At 33.5% G+C, this 16,863-nt stretch overlaps 1 protein-coding gene and 1 long non-coding RNA gene across 2 annotated transcripts; one reads left to right on the forward strand and one right to left on the reverse strand.

Annotated features, from left to right (window-relative positions):
* The first annotated feature begins 6,614 nt into the window (after window positions 1–6,614).
* LOC110689372 (acid beta-fructofuranosidase-like) lies at window positions 6,615–13,812 on the forward strand. Its single transcript, XM_021866151.1, has 7 exons — window positions 6,615–7,379; window positions 7,533–7,541; window positions 10,690–11,543; window positions 12,403–12,564; window positions 12,702–12,928; window positions 13,115–13,202; window positions 13,344–13,812. The coding sequence occupies exons 1-7, from the start codon at window positions 6,986–6,988 to the stop codon at window positions 13,533–13,535; spliced, it is 1,926 nt and encodes a 641-aa protein (XP_021721843.1). The 5' UTR covers window positions 6,615–6,985; the 3' UTR covers window positions 13,536–13,812.
* A 673-nt stretch (window positions 13,813–14,485) lies between these two features.
* On the reverse strand, window positions 14,486–16,563 carry LOC110689373. The gene is made up of 2 exons (XR_002504902.1): window positions 15,453–16,563; window positions 14,486–14,669 (listed from the first exon to the last, which is right to left on the reverse strand). It is a non-coding gene; the product is annotated as an uncharacterized LOC110689373 (long non-coding RNA).
* Between the last annotated feature and the right edge of the window lie 300 nt (window positions 16,564–16,863).

Below are 16,863 nucleotides of genomic sequence, written 5' to 3' on the forward strand. Positions count from 1 at the left end.
GTACTTTGGCATTCTAGACGATATAATTGAACTTGTCTACACAAGTCCAATTAAAGAGTATAAGACTATTCTCTTTAAGTGTAGTTGGATGGATTGTGGTAGGGGTATGAACATACATGAACAGTATAAGCTTGTTGAAGTGAATCATACTAAGAAATACCCCAAATATGATCCCTTCGTATTATCTTATCAAGTGACCCAAGTGTACTACACATCCTACCCTAGCCTAAAACGGGATCGAGTTCAATGGTGGTCTGTGTTTAAAACACAAGCAAGGTCAGTGGTTGATGCTCCAGTAGACCTTGAGTTTTTGCAGGCACCGTCCCCATAAGTATATGCAACGCTTTGTCCACCGAATGACATTCCTGACTACGACCCACTTGAGGATGACGACGAAGATGATGATGACGACTTAATAATCTCAAGTGAATCAGATGATGAATACAGCGTCGACTCTAGTGACAGTGACGAGGATAATGACATCGATGTGTTTTTAGATGATAGTAGTGATAATACCAGTAGTGATAGTAGCGATGAAAGCCACGAGTAGGAAAATGTGGTTGTTATTGTAAAATAAATAGGATGCATTTGCTTGTACTTTGAATGTAATTGTCGGTTTAATTTGATTGTTATTGTAAAACCAATTATGGAGTTGGTCGTTCAATTTTATTACTTTTACATCTCATTGTACTACTAATTTTTGTAATGTTAATAATATCATAGCATGTTACTAACGTTTTTTTCAGGTTGCAATGGTGGGAGGGAAAAAAGGAGAAACGTCGAAGAGTAGAAAGGGAAAGGAGAAAAGACAGGTTTTGATATATGATGATGATGAGGAAATGGAGGATGCGGAGGACACGGAAGATTTGGGTGACGACGAGGATCCTCAAACACAGATGTAGATTGAGCATCATGAGCAACAGCTTCAGGCGCAAGAGCTTCAGGGGCAACATGCCTCGCAGTCTTCTGAGAGGGTGGTACTAGACCTTGCCACGTGCTGGTATATATTTAGTTGTTATTTCAATCCCTTTGTATCCATATTTTATATCATGACCTATGGAATACTCTAACATGAACTACTTATTTTCTTTTTGATCTTGATGTACGTTAAAATAGGTTTGATGATAAAGCCGTGGTAAAGGCCATCTCCGGTACCCTAACAGGCTACTATCGAAAGCCTTGGAGGAATTACGGAGAAGTTGATGCTAAAACAAAGGAGCATTGGTGGAACTTGTTTTGTGTATGTCATTTTATACTTACAACTTTGTATTACTAATTGCGAAGTTTGAGATTTGGTTGTTAACTTTAACTGTTTGTCAATTGCAGAAGCAATGCACATGGGCACCCGAGTTGGAGGACCATGTGAAGACAACCTTCGAATCCAAGTTCGCATATCGGTTGAAGGACATGTTTCACACAATCACACACAAGATGAAAGGTCAGAAGCCAGGCTGGCTTATTGATGAAGTCCACCGGAAGATGATGAACATTGTTGCCAATGATGATACGTACAAGAAACGGTCCGAACAAAATAAGAAGAATAGAAGAGGCGGATCGATGGACAATGTGGTTGAACCAACCCACTACCAGGGTTCAATTTCAGCTGTACAACATGCAAAAAGGATGGTTAGTTTCTTTAGAAGGCATGTAAATAGGTAACAATTGTGGTTCACATTGGAATGACAAGTTTTATTTGTTTTTGTGCATGTACATTCAAAGGCGGCGAAAAACAAAGGGCAGTTACCTACTGCACATGAGCTTTTCATGAAGACGCACTTCAAGGAGGTCCCTGGGAAAGGAATGGTGCCTGCCAATGTCAAATCCAAAAACATAGCGGTAACAATTTTAATATAATTTTGTATGGTTTACTTATTATGTTGGCTTAAACTTAGAAATATGCTTCTTTATTATGATTTAAACCCATAATATGTTATAAGTATGTAAATATGAGATGGCATGACAAAGAATGAGTTAAAAAGTTAAGAAATGTTGGAAATAGGCATGTAAGAAGCCATAAAGGCTAGAAATGACTTCATTTTGAGGATAAAGACCCTTAAACTTAGAAATATGCTTCTTTATTGTGATTTTAACCCATAATATGTTATAAGTATGTAAATATGAGATGGTTTGACAAAGAATGAGTTAAAAAGTAAAGAAATATAGAAAATAGGCATGTAAGAGGCTTGAAATGGCTTCATTTTGAGGATAAAGACCCTTAAACTTAGAAATATGCTTCTTTATTGTGATTTTAACCCATAATATGTTATAAGTATGTAAATATGAGATGGTTTGACAAAGAGTGAGTTAAAAAGTAAAGAAATATAGAAAATAGGCATGTAAGAAGCCATAAAGGCTTGAAATGGCTTCATTTTGAGGATAAAGACCCTTAAACTTAGAAATATGCTTCTTTTATTGTTTATTGATTCCATTTTCACTTATATGTTTCTTTACTTGTAACTGATGTTGTTGGTAAATTATTAAAACCATATATATTGTATAATGTATTTCTTGTAGGAGTCCTACCATAAGAAGGTTGAAGAAGCCACCACCCAAGGGATTAAAAAGAGTCCCAATGAGTTGTATTGGGAGACTGTGGGTGGTCGCAACAAGAAGAGTTGAGTGGGGGGACTTGGCGAAAGCGCATCGCTGTACTATGGCGAACGGATGGGTCGGGTGTCTAGGTCTTCACAACAGTACACACCATCCGTTGTTTCTCAGATGCAGGATCAGATGGAGCATAGGGTCGAGGCTCTTCGTAGTGAGATCCGCAGTGAACTCCGGAGTGAAATGGATGTTGAGATGCAAGCTCAAATTCGAGCTGAAGTGGCCCAAATGGAGAGGAGAGCCGAGGAGAGGTGGAATGACTTCATAAGTCGATTCGGCAACAACACCGACACATGTTCCACCATTCAGCCTCAGCGTCGAGACCCTAGGGATGATTCGGGTAATGGAGGAGCAAGCCAGGGTACCCCTGCAGTTTTTTAGCTTAGCTTAGGTTTGTGTAGTATGGACAAGCACTTAATTTGATCGATTTTATGTAGCGTTTGATTATGTTCCCGCTTTTGTAAAACTTACTATATATTATGTAGCTTTTGGATATATATAGCTTTTGAGAAAATAATATTTATTAATATTTTCGCAATTTGATAATAGTTTTAATTATCACAGGTATTAGGTGCAGGAACATACGAAATTATAATAATATTTGTTAATATTTTTGTTCGAAAGGAAAAGCAATTTCCGACGGAATTATATTGGTCGGAAGCACTAAATTTGCGACGGAAAACTGGAGTTAAATCCGTCGGAACTCACCACCCTTTCCGACGGAAAGTCCTGTCGTAAACCAGCGACGGAATAATGTTCGTCGCAAATTACACTACCAGCGACGAAAATATTCGGTCGTAAAATGTTGTTTGCGACGGACAATTTCGGTCGGAAATTAACGTTTGCGACGGAAATATCCGTCGTTGTAGACAGCACAACGACGGAAAATTTCGTCGCAAATTAGCGACGGAATAAACCAAAAAGTCAATATGTTCTGCGACGGATAAAATTCGGTCGTAAAATCCGTCGGAATACACCTTTCCGACGGAATATTCCTCGAAAATTCATGAATTTCCTAACAAAGGTTTTACGACGGATACCAACGACGGAATTCCGTCGCAAACATGATTTACGACGGATTTAGAGCCTTCAGCGACGGAAAATTTCGGTCGGAAACAGGCCATTTTCTTGTTGTGTGAGTACAAGTCTCTACAACACTCCATTTCATAGCAAATGGAGATGGGTTTCAACCTTCCAACAACTTTCCAAATTAAGTAACGGAATGTCATTCAAACGCAACTCTCTCTATATTGTAATGTTTGAATGACAATTGGGAAGTGTCAAATTTCATTTTTTATGCATGTTATCTTCAAATTAAAACAACTAATTAGTTGCCAAATAATGAAATATGTGCCCATATAAATCATCTTAATTTATTAGAAAATCATCGCCTGCCTAACCTTGTTTGTACAAGTTTTTTTTTATTATTATTATTTATTTTATTTTATTTTATTATTTTTATTTTATTTTATTTTTTATTTTTTTTTGGCAGCTGTTGTTTGTACAAGTTACAACAAGTACTCTTACTGAATAATTAGTTGGTTAATCTACCATTGTTATTCTTTGTTATACTTGCTTCCATATCGGAAATGATTGTTTTGGCTGATCTTCTATTTCATTTACTACCTCCGGTCCAAATTACTCGCAACTTTGGAATATTTTATATCTCACAAATAATACCCCAAAGTTGCGAGTAATTTGGACCAGAAGTAGTATAAATAATAACATTTTTTTATTATATCAAAAATAAAATTTAATCTTTACTCCAATACAGAGTAGTAACTAGTCTTACTACAAGTCTACGATACTACGTCTTGTGTACGTAATAAAAGTACTCCTTCATCCCTTTTTTACATTTCTGTTTGTAAAATTACACGAGAATTAAGGAACTAAGAATAAAACAAGTAAGAATAAAACAAATAACAATGGGAAGTACAAAACATTAAATGATGTCTTTGAGTAAAACAAAGATAAATTAATATTTAATGATGTCATGTCATCAATCCTTTGTAAAAAAAAAAAGGACCAATAACATGCTCCTATTAGAAAATCAAGAACCAATCATATTCATCTAAATTTAGGATTGAGAATGAGAAAGTAAGAGTGAGAAAATAAGAGTGATCATTAATTACATAACAGAACAAGAGGAATAATTTGGGATATTTGGAAAAAAAAAACTTACTAAAAAAGGAAAGGAGGAATGTAATTTTAGAATACCCAAAAAGGAAAGCAGAAATGTAAAAAAAGGACGGAGAGAGTAGTATAGTAGTCCGTTAATTATTAAAGAGTAATGCTATACGTAGCCCTAAAAGTTATATATAAGCATTAAATATATTTTTGAAAATTGTGTTAAATTAGAAATTTATGATAAAAACACGCGTAAATTAGTGTAATTAGTGTTTATATGTGTGTGTGTGTGTATATATATATATATATATATATATATATATATATATATATATATATATATATATATATATATATATATATATATATAACTTTATAGGATTTTCTAGTGTAAAATTTAATACTTATGGCCATGTTTGGTAATTGGCTTTTTAATGGCTTTTTGGTTAGCTTTTGGTTTTGGCTTTTTAGGTGGTCAGACAACAAAAAAAAAATGTGTTTGATTTTTTTTTTTTTTTTGAAATAACAAAAAAATGTGTTTGATAATTGGCTTTTTAGTCAGCGAAAAAGCTGGTTTTTAAGCCAAAATGAAAAAGCTGCTTTGAGTAGCTTTTTTGTTGGCTTTTGGCTTGTTGGCCCACAAATTATCTAATAAACAACCAACAACCAACAATTAATTTACCAAACACTTTTATAAACAACCAGCTTAAACAGCCAATTTCAAAAGCTATTATAAACAGGCAAACATTACAGCTGGTCAAACAAGCTAAGTGAACCAGCCAACAGCCAACCGCCAACAACCATTTGTCAAAAAAGGCCTATATATAGCCCTTAAGGCTATGTACATTATTAAATTAATCAATTATATGAGAGAGGGTGAGACCTTCTATAATTCAATTCACACATGGCCAAATGGATGAATAGATTGAGATATGGCCCCACATCAACCTTGGGACAATTCAATTAAATTTCATTTCATTCATCACATCAACAACAATTCTTCTACATAATTGGAGGTGAAGGGATCTTCTTCTTTTATTCTTTGTCTTCTTGATCTTCCTTTTTTTTTTTTTTTTTTTTTTTTTTGAAACATGTCTTGATCTTCCATGTATTATTGTTTTAAATATTACAGAATTATTAATTCAATAATACTCCTTTAATTTCATTATTTTAATTTACATTCCTTCTCCTTCATTGTCTTTTACTGTATGATTTATCTAATATGTTAATAAAAATATAAATCATTTAGATTTTGTTTAGATTTGTCATGACAAAATATAGTTGAGCTTGTATAGTTGTATATTGAAAACATTAAAGTCAAATTATGAGAACCAAATTAGTAACGGTGTAATAGCAACATTTTTCTTATTAAAAAATCGTTAGAAAATACGGAGTAGTAAATTCACTTTTTCATTATAATATAGCTAAAAAGTTTCTCTACCTAATCTCATGATTACGTGAATCTATTCTATATCTCAATCTCACAACTATTAAAACACTATACATATGTCAATTTTGTGATTATTAAGAACCAAATAAATATCACTAATTACCTCATTTTTTTTTATTTACGATTACTCAAATACAAAACGAGTTGAACTTTTAGAAATAGCAGTAATATCATTTATGTCGAAAAAATAATATTTTGGAAGAGATTTGTAGGAAGGAGGTTGTCTACGACGGTTAAGAAGTGGTGCTCAAGTGAAGGAAACGATTGTAGAGTGGTGTGGCGGGCATGAGTGATGGCAATTGCAATTTAGCCTAGGTGTTGCAACAAATTAACAACTTTTTCAAACGGATTTTAGTAACAAACTAACAATTAATTAGGATAGTTAATTCATCACATTACAAATACGTTGTTCATTATAAGTGGAGATTAAAACAGTTAAAGTTCAGATTCCATATCAAGAGCGAGTGTGAATTAAATCAATTGCCATCTCACTCATATTTCACAACCATACAAAAAAACTCGTAAACATAGATTAATTATTCTAGATTATCATCATAAAAATCAATCTATCTAAGTGAACCGCTAAACCACGCCCCGATACTCTAACACAGAATCACAATAGATCTTTTTGATCCCCTTTTGGAACATACTCTGGGATCTCCCTAACAAATCCAGTCTTGACAACTCCACCACTAACCCTCCTCTCTTCTCCTCCTATTTAAACAACTCTCTCTCCTCTTTTTCTTAATTAATCCCACTTTCTCTCTCCTCCATCTTTCTCTCTCTAAAACCAGACTAATTATAATGGATGCTCTCCACTCTCCTCCAAATGACCTGGAAACCAACCAACCCCTCCTCCAACCCACCCAAAACCGACCCGAACCCGAATCCCCAATCCACAAACCCATCAAAGGCCTCGCAGTAATCAGCCTCTCATGTATGCTAATCCTCTCTCTAATGGCGATCATTTTCAACGGCCAGAACACCCACCTGCCATTGTCGTCGGAAAACCGCCGTACTCCGTCGCCGGAGAAGGTGATTCCGGCGGTAACTTCTAGAGGAAAAATGGAAGGTGTATCAGAAAAAGTTTTCCGATTAGAAGAATCTGAAGAAGGAGTTTCGTTTCCATGGACGAATGATATGCTGATGTGGCAAAGAAGTGGCTACCATTTTCAGCCGGAAAAAAATTGGATGAATGGTTAGTCAATCTTTTGTTTCGTCTTTGACTTTTTTTTTTTTAAAACGATAATTTTGTAAGTTAAGATAATTATTGGAGAAATGCTAATTAATTTTTTTTAATTTGTTTTTTTTTTTGGGTGATGTGGAATTATTGATGGCGTACGTAATTCAGATCCTAATGGTGAGTTTTTATTCTCTTTGAACAAGTTATTTGCTTACATTACTAATTATTTTTGGTGACATAAATAATTAAATATTGGGTTTAATTTAATTTTTTTGGGTGTATTGATATCCACATATTTGTCAAAGTACTCCAATGTACAGTATATCAATGTGATAAACATGTGAAATGGAATAGGATTACAATGTAGGAAATGATCTACAGAGTAAAAAATTTATTGACCTATTAATCTCTATATTTGTTTGTTATTTCATATTTATTTTTCTACAAGAATGATTTACGTAACTCATTTAAAGTGTAGTAAAATACGTAATTATGTCCTTATAGTTCATTTAGATTTGGCCAAAGTAGGCATTTAACTAGCTAACGGTTATCTAATTAGGGTTTTGAAGATGCTTGTCGTTTATGGATGTAGTACGTAATTTGTATCTAGTACGCGTATATGTTATGGTTTTATTATTCTTCCACGTTTATACAAAGTAAACAATAAAAATAAATGATATATATATATATATATATATATATATATATATATATATATATATAATTTTCCTTATTGGTTGAATTAGGACAAAAAAGCTACATTTTCACTTATAAATAAGGTCATCAACGGCGTGGTTAAAAAAATATACTTCCTATATATATCTTATTAGTCAAGTAATCAAGGATAATTAGGCAAGTGTATAAAGTCATTTAGGATGTTAATAATGGGTAAAACTTTTACATAAGAACTATTTACAATAAAAAATATTTAAGAACTGTACTTAGCTAGTACATCAAGGGGTTATGATCATACACTCATACTAGTCAGTTCAATTGAAAATAGACTTGAACTGTAAAAAAATCACTTTATGTTTAATCACATGTCCCACGACCTAAGTAGTAGTTTACTAGCCAATTAATAAGCCATAAGATTCACATGATTAAAATTCACCTAATCTTACCCACTATTATTAGTTTTTATTACTAGTATTATTTTTCTATTGTACAGTGTTCTTCCATCAAATCAAAAAAAAAAAAAAAAAAAAAAAAAGTGTGGTTCCAAACACATCACTATTCTTCCATAACATGATTTGGCCCAATTATTAAAGCTCTTTTCCACAAGTAAGCTTAGATTTATTATGATAATTTACGTGGAAAATTAGACAAAACATCTAATCATGATGTACTAATCCTAGCGATCTTTGTACTATTAGCAAGTGTATCTTTTCGTTTTATAGTAATTAAATTGGAATCTTGTCATTATTTTTTTATTTTTTTTTTTAATTTAAGTTCAACTTTGAGTAAAATATACTGTTAGTTTATAGGTCATTTTAAATATATTTTTGGGGACCATTATATAGCAAACTTATTAGCAATATGGATCCTCTATGTTTTTTTATTGCTAATACAAATTGAGAATAAAAACACTTCAATTTTATGTTTGTATCAAATATTTCTCAAACCTACAATAGTTTAGTCATCAATGACTATAAAAATGGTTGTCGATAAAAAGTTGTGCTTGGTAATAAGATGATAATATTTAAAGACAATTTAAACCAGCAAGCATGATTATAGTCATTGATAACTTGCAGTATTATAGGTTGAAATTTTCTCGATCAAATGTGCACGTATTAACATAGAAAATTATACAAATAGTAAAACACTTTAGAACAGCAGATGTGAAACTAAACTTAAAAGAAAATTAGAAGTAATTAATAGAATACTCTAAACATACAAATTAACATGAGACATTATTTATAAAGAATACATGATGTAGTGTGGAAACATCATCATAATGGCTTTTTGGCATGATTCATGTTTATAATGTAGGGCTAAGATCCAATTATAACTTTCTTGACTTAAGTTGTAATGCCAAATAAATAGGCATAAAGTGCAAATCTATCACAAAAGAAATACAATCAAGGGTTAAGTACACTCTCTACTGATTTTTTAATTTTTTTTAAGGTTAAATAACTTTGTGTCTTTTTTTATTTATATTTTTTTGCTATTAAAGTTGTGGACCAATAAAAAAAAAATTAAAAAAATGTGATGGTTAGCTTATTTAATTTTTTCTGCTAAAAGTTAGGAGGTTTGGGACCCTACTTGTTTTCCTTACCAGTTGGTTGGACTGGATTTAATGATCATAGAATGGAGAACACTAGAACTCTGCATTATACATTACCACATAGTCACATACATATATATTTTTTTTTTCCTTTTATATATATAAATTATATACTGCAAAAAAACTAAAATTTAAAGATTAGATTAGAAAAAAGGGGATATAATTATAATCCGATATATCCATGCTATTATATTAGTTAGGAATTAGATTGTGTAGATAACCTAATTTCATCTACTACACGGTACGCATTAATTTCTCTTTGCTATTTCCATATTTCTTAAATAAGCACTTTGATTGACATGGAGAGAAAAAACAATAAGTATTTAAGGAGTATTTGGTATTTAGATTTTATATTTTTGTGACAATACATATCTCTTGACTATTGTTTGGCATAATCTTATGTTTGTGAAATATTATTATTACTTCTCTCTTATAATCTTCATGGTATATGTTAGTACATGGATATGTTATGTGGTAACTAGAGGACATAGCATTGAATTATCAGTAATAGAAACTTATCACTGATCTTACTACAGATATAAAATGAAAGGGACAGAACTTCACAACTTTGAAATGTTATTCACATGGCTTAATTTCCCTGCCATAGATTCTATAATCATCAATAATTTTGACTTCTAATAATTGCCATCTACTCCTTGTATTATTAATTTTATAATTATGTGATTCATGCATAGCATGTTTAATTTAATAAAAGTCTCAAAAGGAGCACAGGAAAAAAAAAAATTACTACTATGTATGCGTTTAGTTAGCAAATTGCGTTTCTTAGGAAAGAAATTGTTTGCCTAGATTCATTACAGAAGTGAAATTTCTTCTATCAATCTAATAACTTTTTTACGACATTTTATTATCCTATATTACTCTGTACTACGTGGCTTTTTGTTAGCAAATTGCGTATCTCAAGAAAGAAATTGTTTGTCTAGATTCTTTACGTAAGTGAAATTTCTTTTGTCAATCAAACAACGTTATTACGACATCCTATTATCATATACTAAAACGAACAACCCGTATCATGTATTTCAGGTCCATTGTATCACAAAGGATACTACCATCTATTTTACCAATACAATCCAGATTCAGCTGTTTGGGGCAACATTACATGGGGACATGCAGTTTCAACAGACCTGATTCACTGGAAATACCTCCCAATTTCCATGGTACCTGATCAATGGTATGACATCAACGGTGTATGGACAGGTTCAGCTACATTTTTGCCAGATGGCAACATCATGATGCTTTACACTGGTGATACTGATCAATTTGTGCAAGTCCAAAATCTAGCCTACCCTGCCAACTTATCTGATCCCCTTCTCCTTGATTGGGTCAAATATTCTGGGAATCCTGTTTTGACCCCGCCCGAGGGTATTGGGGCTAAGGACTTTAGGGACCCGACTACTGCGTGGTTGGGACCCAATGGAGTATGGAGGTTCATAATTGGGTCGAAAAAGGGTAAAACCGGTATTTCACTAGTTTATAAGACTAAGGATTTTAAGTCTTATGAACTTGAGGGTAACCTACATGGGGTGCCGGATACGGGTATGTGGGAATGTGTTGATTTTTTCCCGGTGTCGACCACGGGCCAAAACGGGCTTGATACCTCGGCTTATGGGCCGGGTTTGAAGCATTTTTTAAAGGCTAGTTTGGATGATAATAAGCAGGATTATTATGCATTGGGTACATATGATATGGATACTCAAACTTGGACACCCGATAACCCGGAAATGGATGTGGGTCGTGGATTGAGATTGGATTATGGGAAGTATTATGCATCAAAGTCATTCTTTGACCAGAAGATGCAGAGGAGGATTTTGTGGGGTTGGGTTGGAGAGACTGATACTGAGGCTGATGATTTGTTGAAGGGATGGGCTTCTTTGCAGGTACCACACTTACTACTCCTTTATCTTGCATGTGCTCTTGCCATATGCATATTTACATGATCATTTTAGATACTCGTGTCCGATTATCTTACCTATCTATGTTCGACTTTTTATATAACTTTATTCATTCTGAATTGAAATCGATACACCTAAATACTCCGCATTATATATTGACTAATGTATAAAAGGATTGTATATTTCATGAGTAGCTAATGAATACGAAGTAATTAATAAGTTTGAATATAGTCTGAATAGACCTAATTAAAACCAACTAAATGACTCATTATCATATTTAAAATAACCTAACTATCACCTCTTGAGAAATACACTTAATAATATGTGGAAAATAATGCATATTAATATTTGTAGCAAAAGTTGTTGAACCTAACCCTTTCAAATATAACTGCAATCACATTTATTAGATTTTGATTATGGAGGATCATGTATTTTAGACCTACTTTTGTTTACTCATGATTCATGTGAGCAATAGTAGTATTATGTAAAGCAAATTAAATGTACAGCTGTGATGCTTATCAAGCAAAGAAATGAAACAGTAAAGCCAATGTCACTGTGGTGACATAGGCAACCCCTGTTACTCTATCACACAAAAATTCCACCCTTCTTTTATTATACTTCTACAATATATTTGAACATTTAAAATTTTACGCTTGACAAGGTATAATCGTTAACATTTTGTTAGTCGTTAAAATTTTAAATCATAATATTATACTTAGATTTATGATAAGTTTATAATTATATTGAAAATGATAGATTTTCTTTGAAGTAATTCTTATGAAATATACTTCCTCTATTTCCGAAAGTTTGACTAGAATCCTACACTTATTTGAAAAATTTTCAGACAGTTCCAAGGGTTGTAACCTATGATTCAAAGACTGGAACCAACATTATTCAATGGCCAGTAAAGGAAATAGAATCCTTGAGAACAGACGACACAGTGTATGATAACCTTGTGTTACAACCAGGATCTACCATTAACCTTAACATAACCTCTGCTGCACAGGTACATTTCTTCTTGTACAATGTTACTTACATTATTTTTCTCAACTGTAATTATAACATCGAAAACTCGAAACCTTTGATCAAAGATGGAAACTTTAACTAACTTTGAGCAACCCTTGTTTTTGATGATGATGATAGTTGGATGTAAGTGCTGAATTTTTGGTAGATCAAGAGGCTTTGAAATCAACAGTAGGAAATGATGTGATCAACAACTGCAGTGCTGCAGCTGTTAGACAGGCTTTGGGTCCATTTGGGCTTTTGGTTTTGGCTGATGAATCTCTTTCTGAGTTCACTCCTGTTTACTTCTACATTGCTAAGGCTTCTGATGGATCTGTTAAGAATTGGTTCTGCACTGATCAATCAAGGTACGTACGTATCTTCTTATTAGGCGCGTTTTATTTACCTGAGTTTATTAGGTGCACTTAAAAGCATGTGCTCGATGTATATACGGATTGAAATCATGTCAAATTTCTCATGCTACACCAAATACAACTGCTCATGTAATTTAACAATCAATTCATTAATTTTATTACTATCATTTCGCGGTGTAGGTCATCTAAGGCTTCCGGTGTAGACAAGCAGATCTATGGAGGGTCGGTACCAGTTCTAGAGGGTGAAAAATACAGCATGCGATTACTTGTAAGTTGACCTCTTCCTACTTAAACTTGGTAAACTTATAAGGTGGTTATACGACATTGAAATCGCGTTTATAATATTGAATAAGGCCATGAATTACATGGTGGTTTTGAACTATCTAATTGTTTTAAATTATATTGTTAGGTTGATCATTCAATAGTAGAAGCCTTTGGGCAAGGAGGGAGGACATGTATAGCCTCTAGAATATACCCAACAAAGGCAATCAACGGGATGGCACGAGTTTTCGTCTTCAACAATGCTACTGATTCGAGTGTTACGACTTCTATCAAGATTTGGAAACTAAAATCAGCCAATATTGGTCCTTACAAATTTTGATCATTGAATATAATGTATGAATATGATGATCCAGTTTTTTTGTATCAATTTATATCACATTTTGCCAAGGGAGGAAGCTAGAGTAAGGGAAAGTTGTCTTGAGTTGTGGGGAAGTGTTGTATTGATTAAGTTACATCATAATGTATGGTTCTTAATTCATGAGGCAAAATGTAAACTTTGTTGGATAAAAGCAGTAAAAGCAATTGAAATCATGAGAAATTCCCCACTATGACAATTATTACATCATAGCTTTAACGAGTGTATGAGTTCTAAATTTTAATCAAATATTTTCGAATGTCTGGTTAGTGTATATTTTGGATTGAAAACGGATTTAATTTAACCGATATCGTTATTGTGTGTTTGGTTTGAATGAATGGTAACAATTATTTAGGTAATGGTTACCCCTCATTTGTTACCTCTTAAAAACTTGGAGTAACAAATACCCTTACCCTTCTCTTAACAAATACTCTTATCATGGTTAAACCAAACAAATGAAAAGGTAATAGCTTTTACCCTCTTATTTATTTCCTTTCCACTCCTTTTCCATTTTTCGAACCAAACGCCCCCTAAAATTCTATTATAATTTTTATACGAAATGTGCTTCCGTTTCCTACTCGGTGTTAAATATGGTATATATTAGTAATTAGAACATGATTTGTTACTTTAAATCATTAGTTAGAAAAGCCTAAAAAAAAAAAAAAAAACAAAACAAAAATCCTTAGTTAGAAATAACATCACACCTAGTTCAAAATTAATATACTACTTTCAAATTTTATAACTCTGTAATATAATTTGACATTAATTTGAGTCGAGCTATACGTTGTGCCAAATTATGTTGAATGCTATCAAGGCAATGACTATGAGACAGCCGCTCATATCAAACATGTGAGCGTCACATAGCCGGATGTCACTTTATGTCATTTGAAACAAAGCTCGGTGTGCATGTCTACTTGTTCTCTGTGCGGATTTTCAAATTTGACCTGATCTACTTCACCTCTCCAATAATGGGCATATGAAGTTTAAGCAGTTTATTACAATGTGATGGAATAAAACCTTTTGTGTCTCGCAAAACCTTTTGTGTAAAAAAGCTTCACGCCTTCACCCCATTGCCCAACAAGGCAACAATTATAGAGCCTATAAACAAATGAAATTTATTATGTGATGCAGTTTAACATAGAGTTGAAAGTTATGTAATAAAAAATTAAATTGGTAATATTTATAATCTAAATTCACTTTAATAATAGTAAAATAAAAATAATAAAAAAAATAATCCAAGCTTTGGGGGTGTCTCAGTCTATTAGGCCAAACTGACCTGCTACTTGTTGTTCAGGTAACTTTTTTTTTTTTTTTAATTTTAAATTTTTTTTAACAAAAAAAAAGATTTTAAGCAAAAACAGAAAATAATAATAATAATAATAAAATCAACCACCAACCACCCGGCCACGACCCACCTTCCCCCAGCCACCCCCACTCCTTCCCCTCCCCCTGCCAGCATCCCCCTTTCCGACGACCGACCACGTCGGAACCAACATGGAGTCGGCGAAACCATTCCATCCCACGATCCCACCCAGAATCCTTTTTCCCATCCCGACGAACCCCTCCATGGCCCACGAATTTCAGGATGGAGGTCTTAGGGTGGTCGAATTTTTTAGAGAGGGGGTTAGGGTGGTCGAATTTTAAAAGGGATCGGCTATGGGTGGTCGGATTTTGGAGGGGAGGGGCTATGGGTGGTCGGCTTTATGAGGGGAGGGGTAATGATGGTCGGATTTTATAGGCAAAGGTTGAATAATTTTGAGAATTGGAGACAAAATGACAAGTTAATAATTAATTTACTTAGGCAAAGGTGATGTAATTTAATTATATAAGAATATTAAAGCAAAAGAAAATAAGAACAATGGTGAAGGAAGGATGGCTTACGAAAGAAGCTAATCTTGATTTGCAGCCCTTTATGTGCCCGGTCAGCCGCCCGACTGGGCGCAAGAGGGTGTATCTGAAAACCTTCTCAGCCGCCCGGGCCGATCGGGCATCCACCGCCCGATAGGGCGCGAGAACAATGATGCAAATTGCTGGGTTTCTCGCTCGATCGGGCCACCACCGCCCGATAGGGCGCGAGAGCAACCCATTTCCGTCACTCCAATCCGCCCGATCGAGCGGCAGCAGCCCGATCGAGCGCATGTGTAGGCTGGTTGTTCAATGACGGTTATTTGTAATCGTTGATGGCAGTTTTTCTTTGTGGCTTTTGGTTTCTTTTGTTTTGATATAAATATGTTCATAGGAACATATGTGTCAGTATCTTTTTGAAGAGGAAAAGTTGTTTTCTTTACTTTTCTTTCTTGAGAAAAACAATTGCAATATTTTTATCATCATCATAAATCCAAAAGCTTTTATACATTGAATTGTAATCATCCTACTTGTGATTGCAATTGTTCTTCGTTGTATCTCCTAAGTAAATTTCCGTGAAACCCGGTTGTAGTATAGGGTTGAAATTATACTTTTGGGAAAGTGATCCCGTTCACGCCTCGAAAATCCGGTTGTAGTATAGGGTTGAAATTATACTTTTGGGAAAGTGATCTCGTTCACGCCTCGAAAATCCGGTTGTAGTATAGGGTTGTAGTATAGGGTTGAAATTATACTTGTGATTTCATTTGCTTTCTTTGTGACCCTTGTTAAACACAAAATCCCCAACAATCCAAAAGTATAATTTCTACAAAGATGGCAAATGTGAAGGGTATGATGACGAATTTCCAGAAATTGAACAAGTTCGAGGGTGAAGATCTTGGTATGGAGATGGAAACGAAGATGGTGATATTTCTTGTGGAATTACAAAGAAAATGGTTTGATGGAAGGTTTTCTCTAGTCAGTTATATGATTAAAGTCACTCCATTCAAGTAAGAGGTTTCTTATTTGTGATTAATATATATTTATATGTTTGATTATTTATCTCTATGGTTAATTCTTGACATGTTTAATTAATCTAAGTTTATAGATTATGTCTTGATTATTATTAGAGATATGTTGTCTTGTAATTATACCCATTAAAAATGATTGTTAAAATCATGATGGTTGGTTAAAACCATGTAATTTGACATTGTTAATGGATGAACTAAGTATTATTATAGTTCATGAAATGGGTGTGAATTACTGTTTATTTTTACATTGATAATAAAATACTTAAGATGTTTTTCTGGGTATTGTTAATATATTTGCTAGTAGGTTAATTCTTGCTATAGATGGACGGTTTAATAGCCATGATTATTTGTTATACAAAGTATGTATTATTTCATCTTGTTACATGGGTGATGGGTTGTCAATTGATGGTTTGTACTTT

This window comes from Chenopodium quinoa, unplaced genomic scaffold (assembly GCF_001683475.1).
Source record: "Chenopodium quinoa cultivar QQ74 unplaced genomic scaffold, ASM168347v1, whole genome shotgun sequence".
In the NCBI taxonomy this organism is placed as follows: domain Eukaryota; kingdom Viridiplantae; phylum Streptophyta; class Magnoliopsida; order Caryophyllales; family Amaranthaceae; genus Chenopodium; species Chenopodium quinoa.

Excerpts from the sequence above, each read along its gene's own strand:
- LOC110689372 (XM_021866151.1), top strand. The coding sequence starts at position 6,986 with ATGGATGCTCTCCACTCTCCTCCAAATGACCTGGAAACCAACCAACCC. Across the intron at positions 11,544-12,402 it reads AGGGATGGGCTTCTTTGCAG|ACAGTTCCAAGGGTTGTAAC; the intron begins GTACCACACTTA and ends AAAAATTTTCAG. Across the intron at positions 12,565-12,701 it reads ACATAACCTCTGCTGCACAG|TTGGATGTAAGTGCTGAATT; the intron begins GTACATTTCTTC and ends TGATGATGATAG.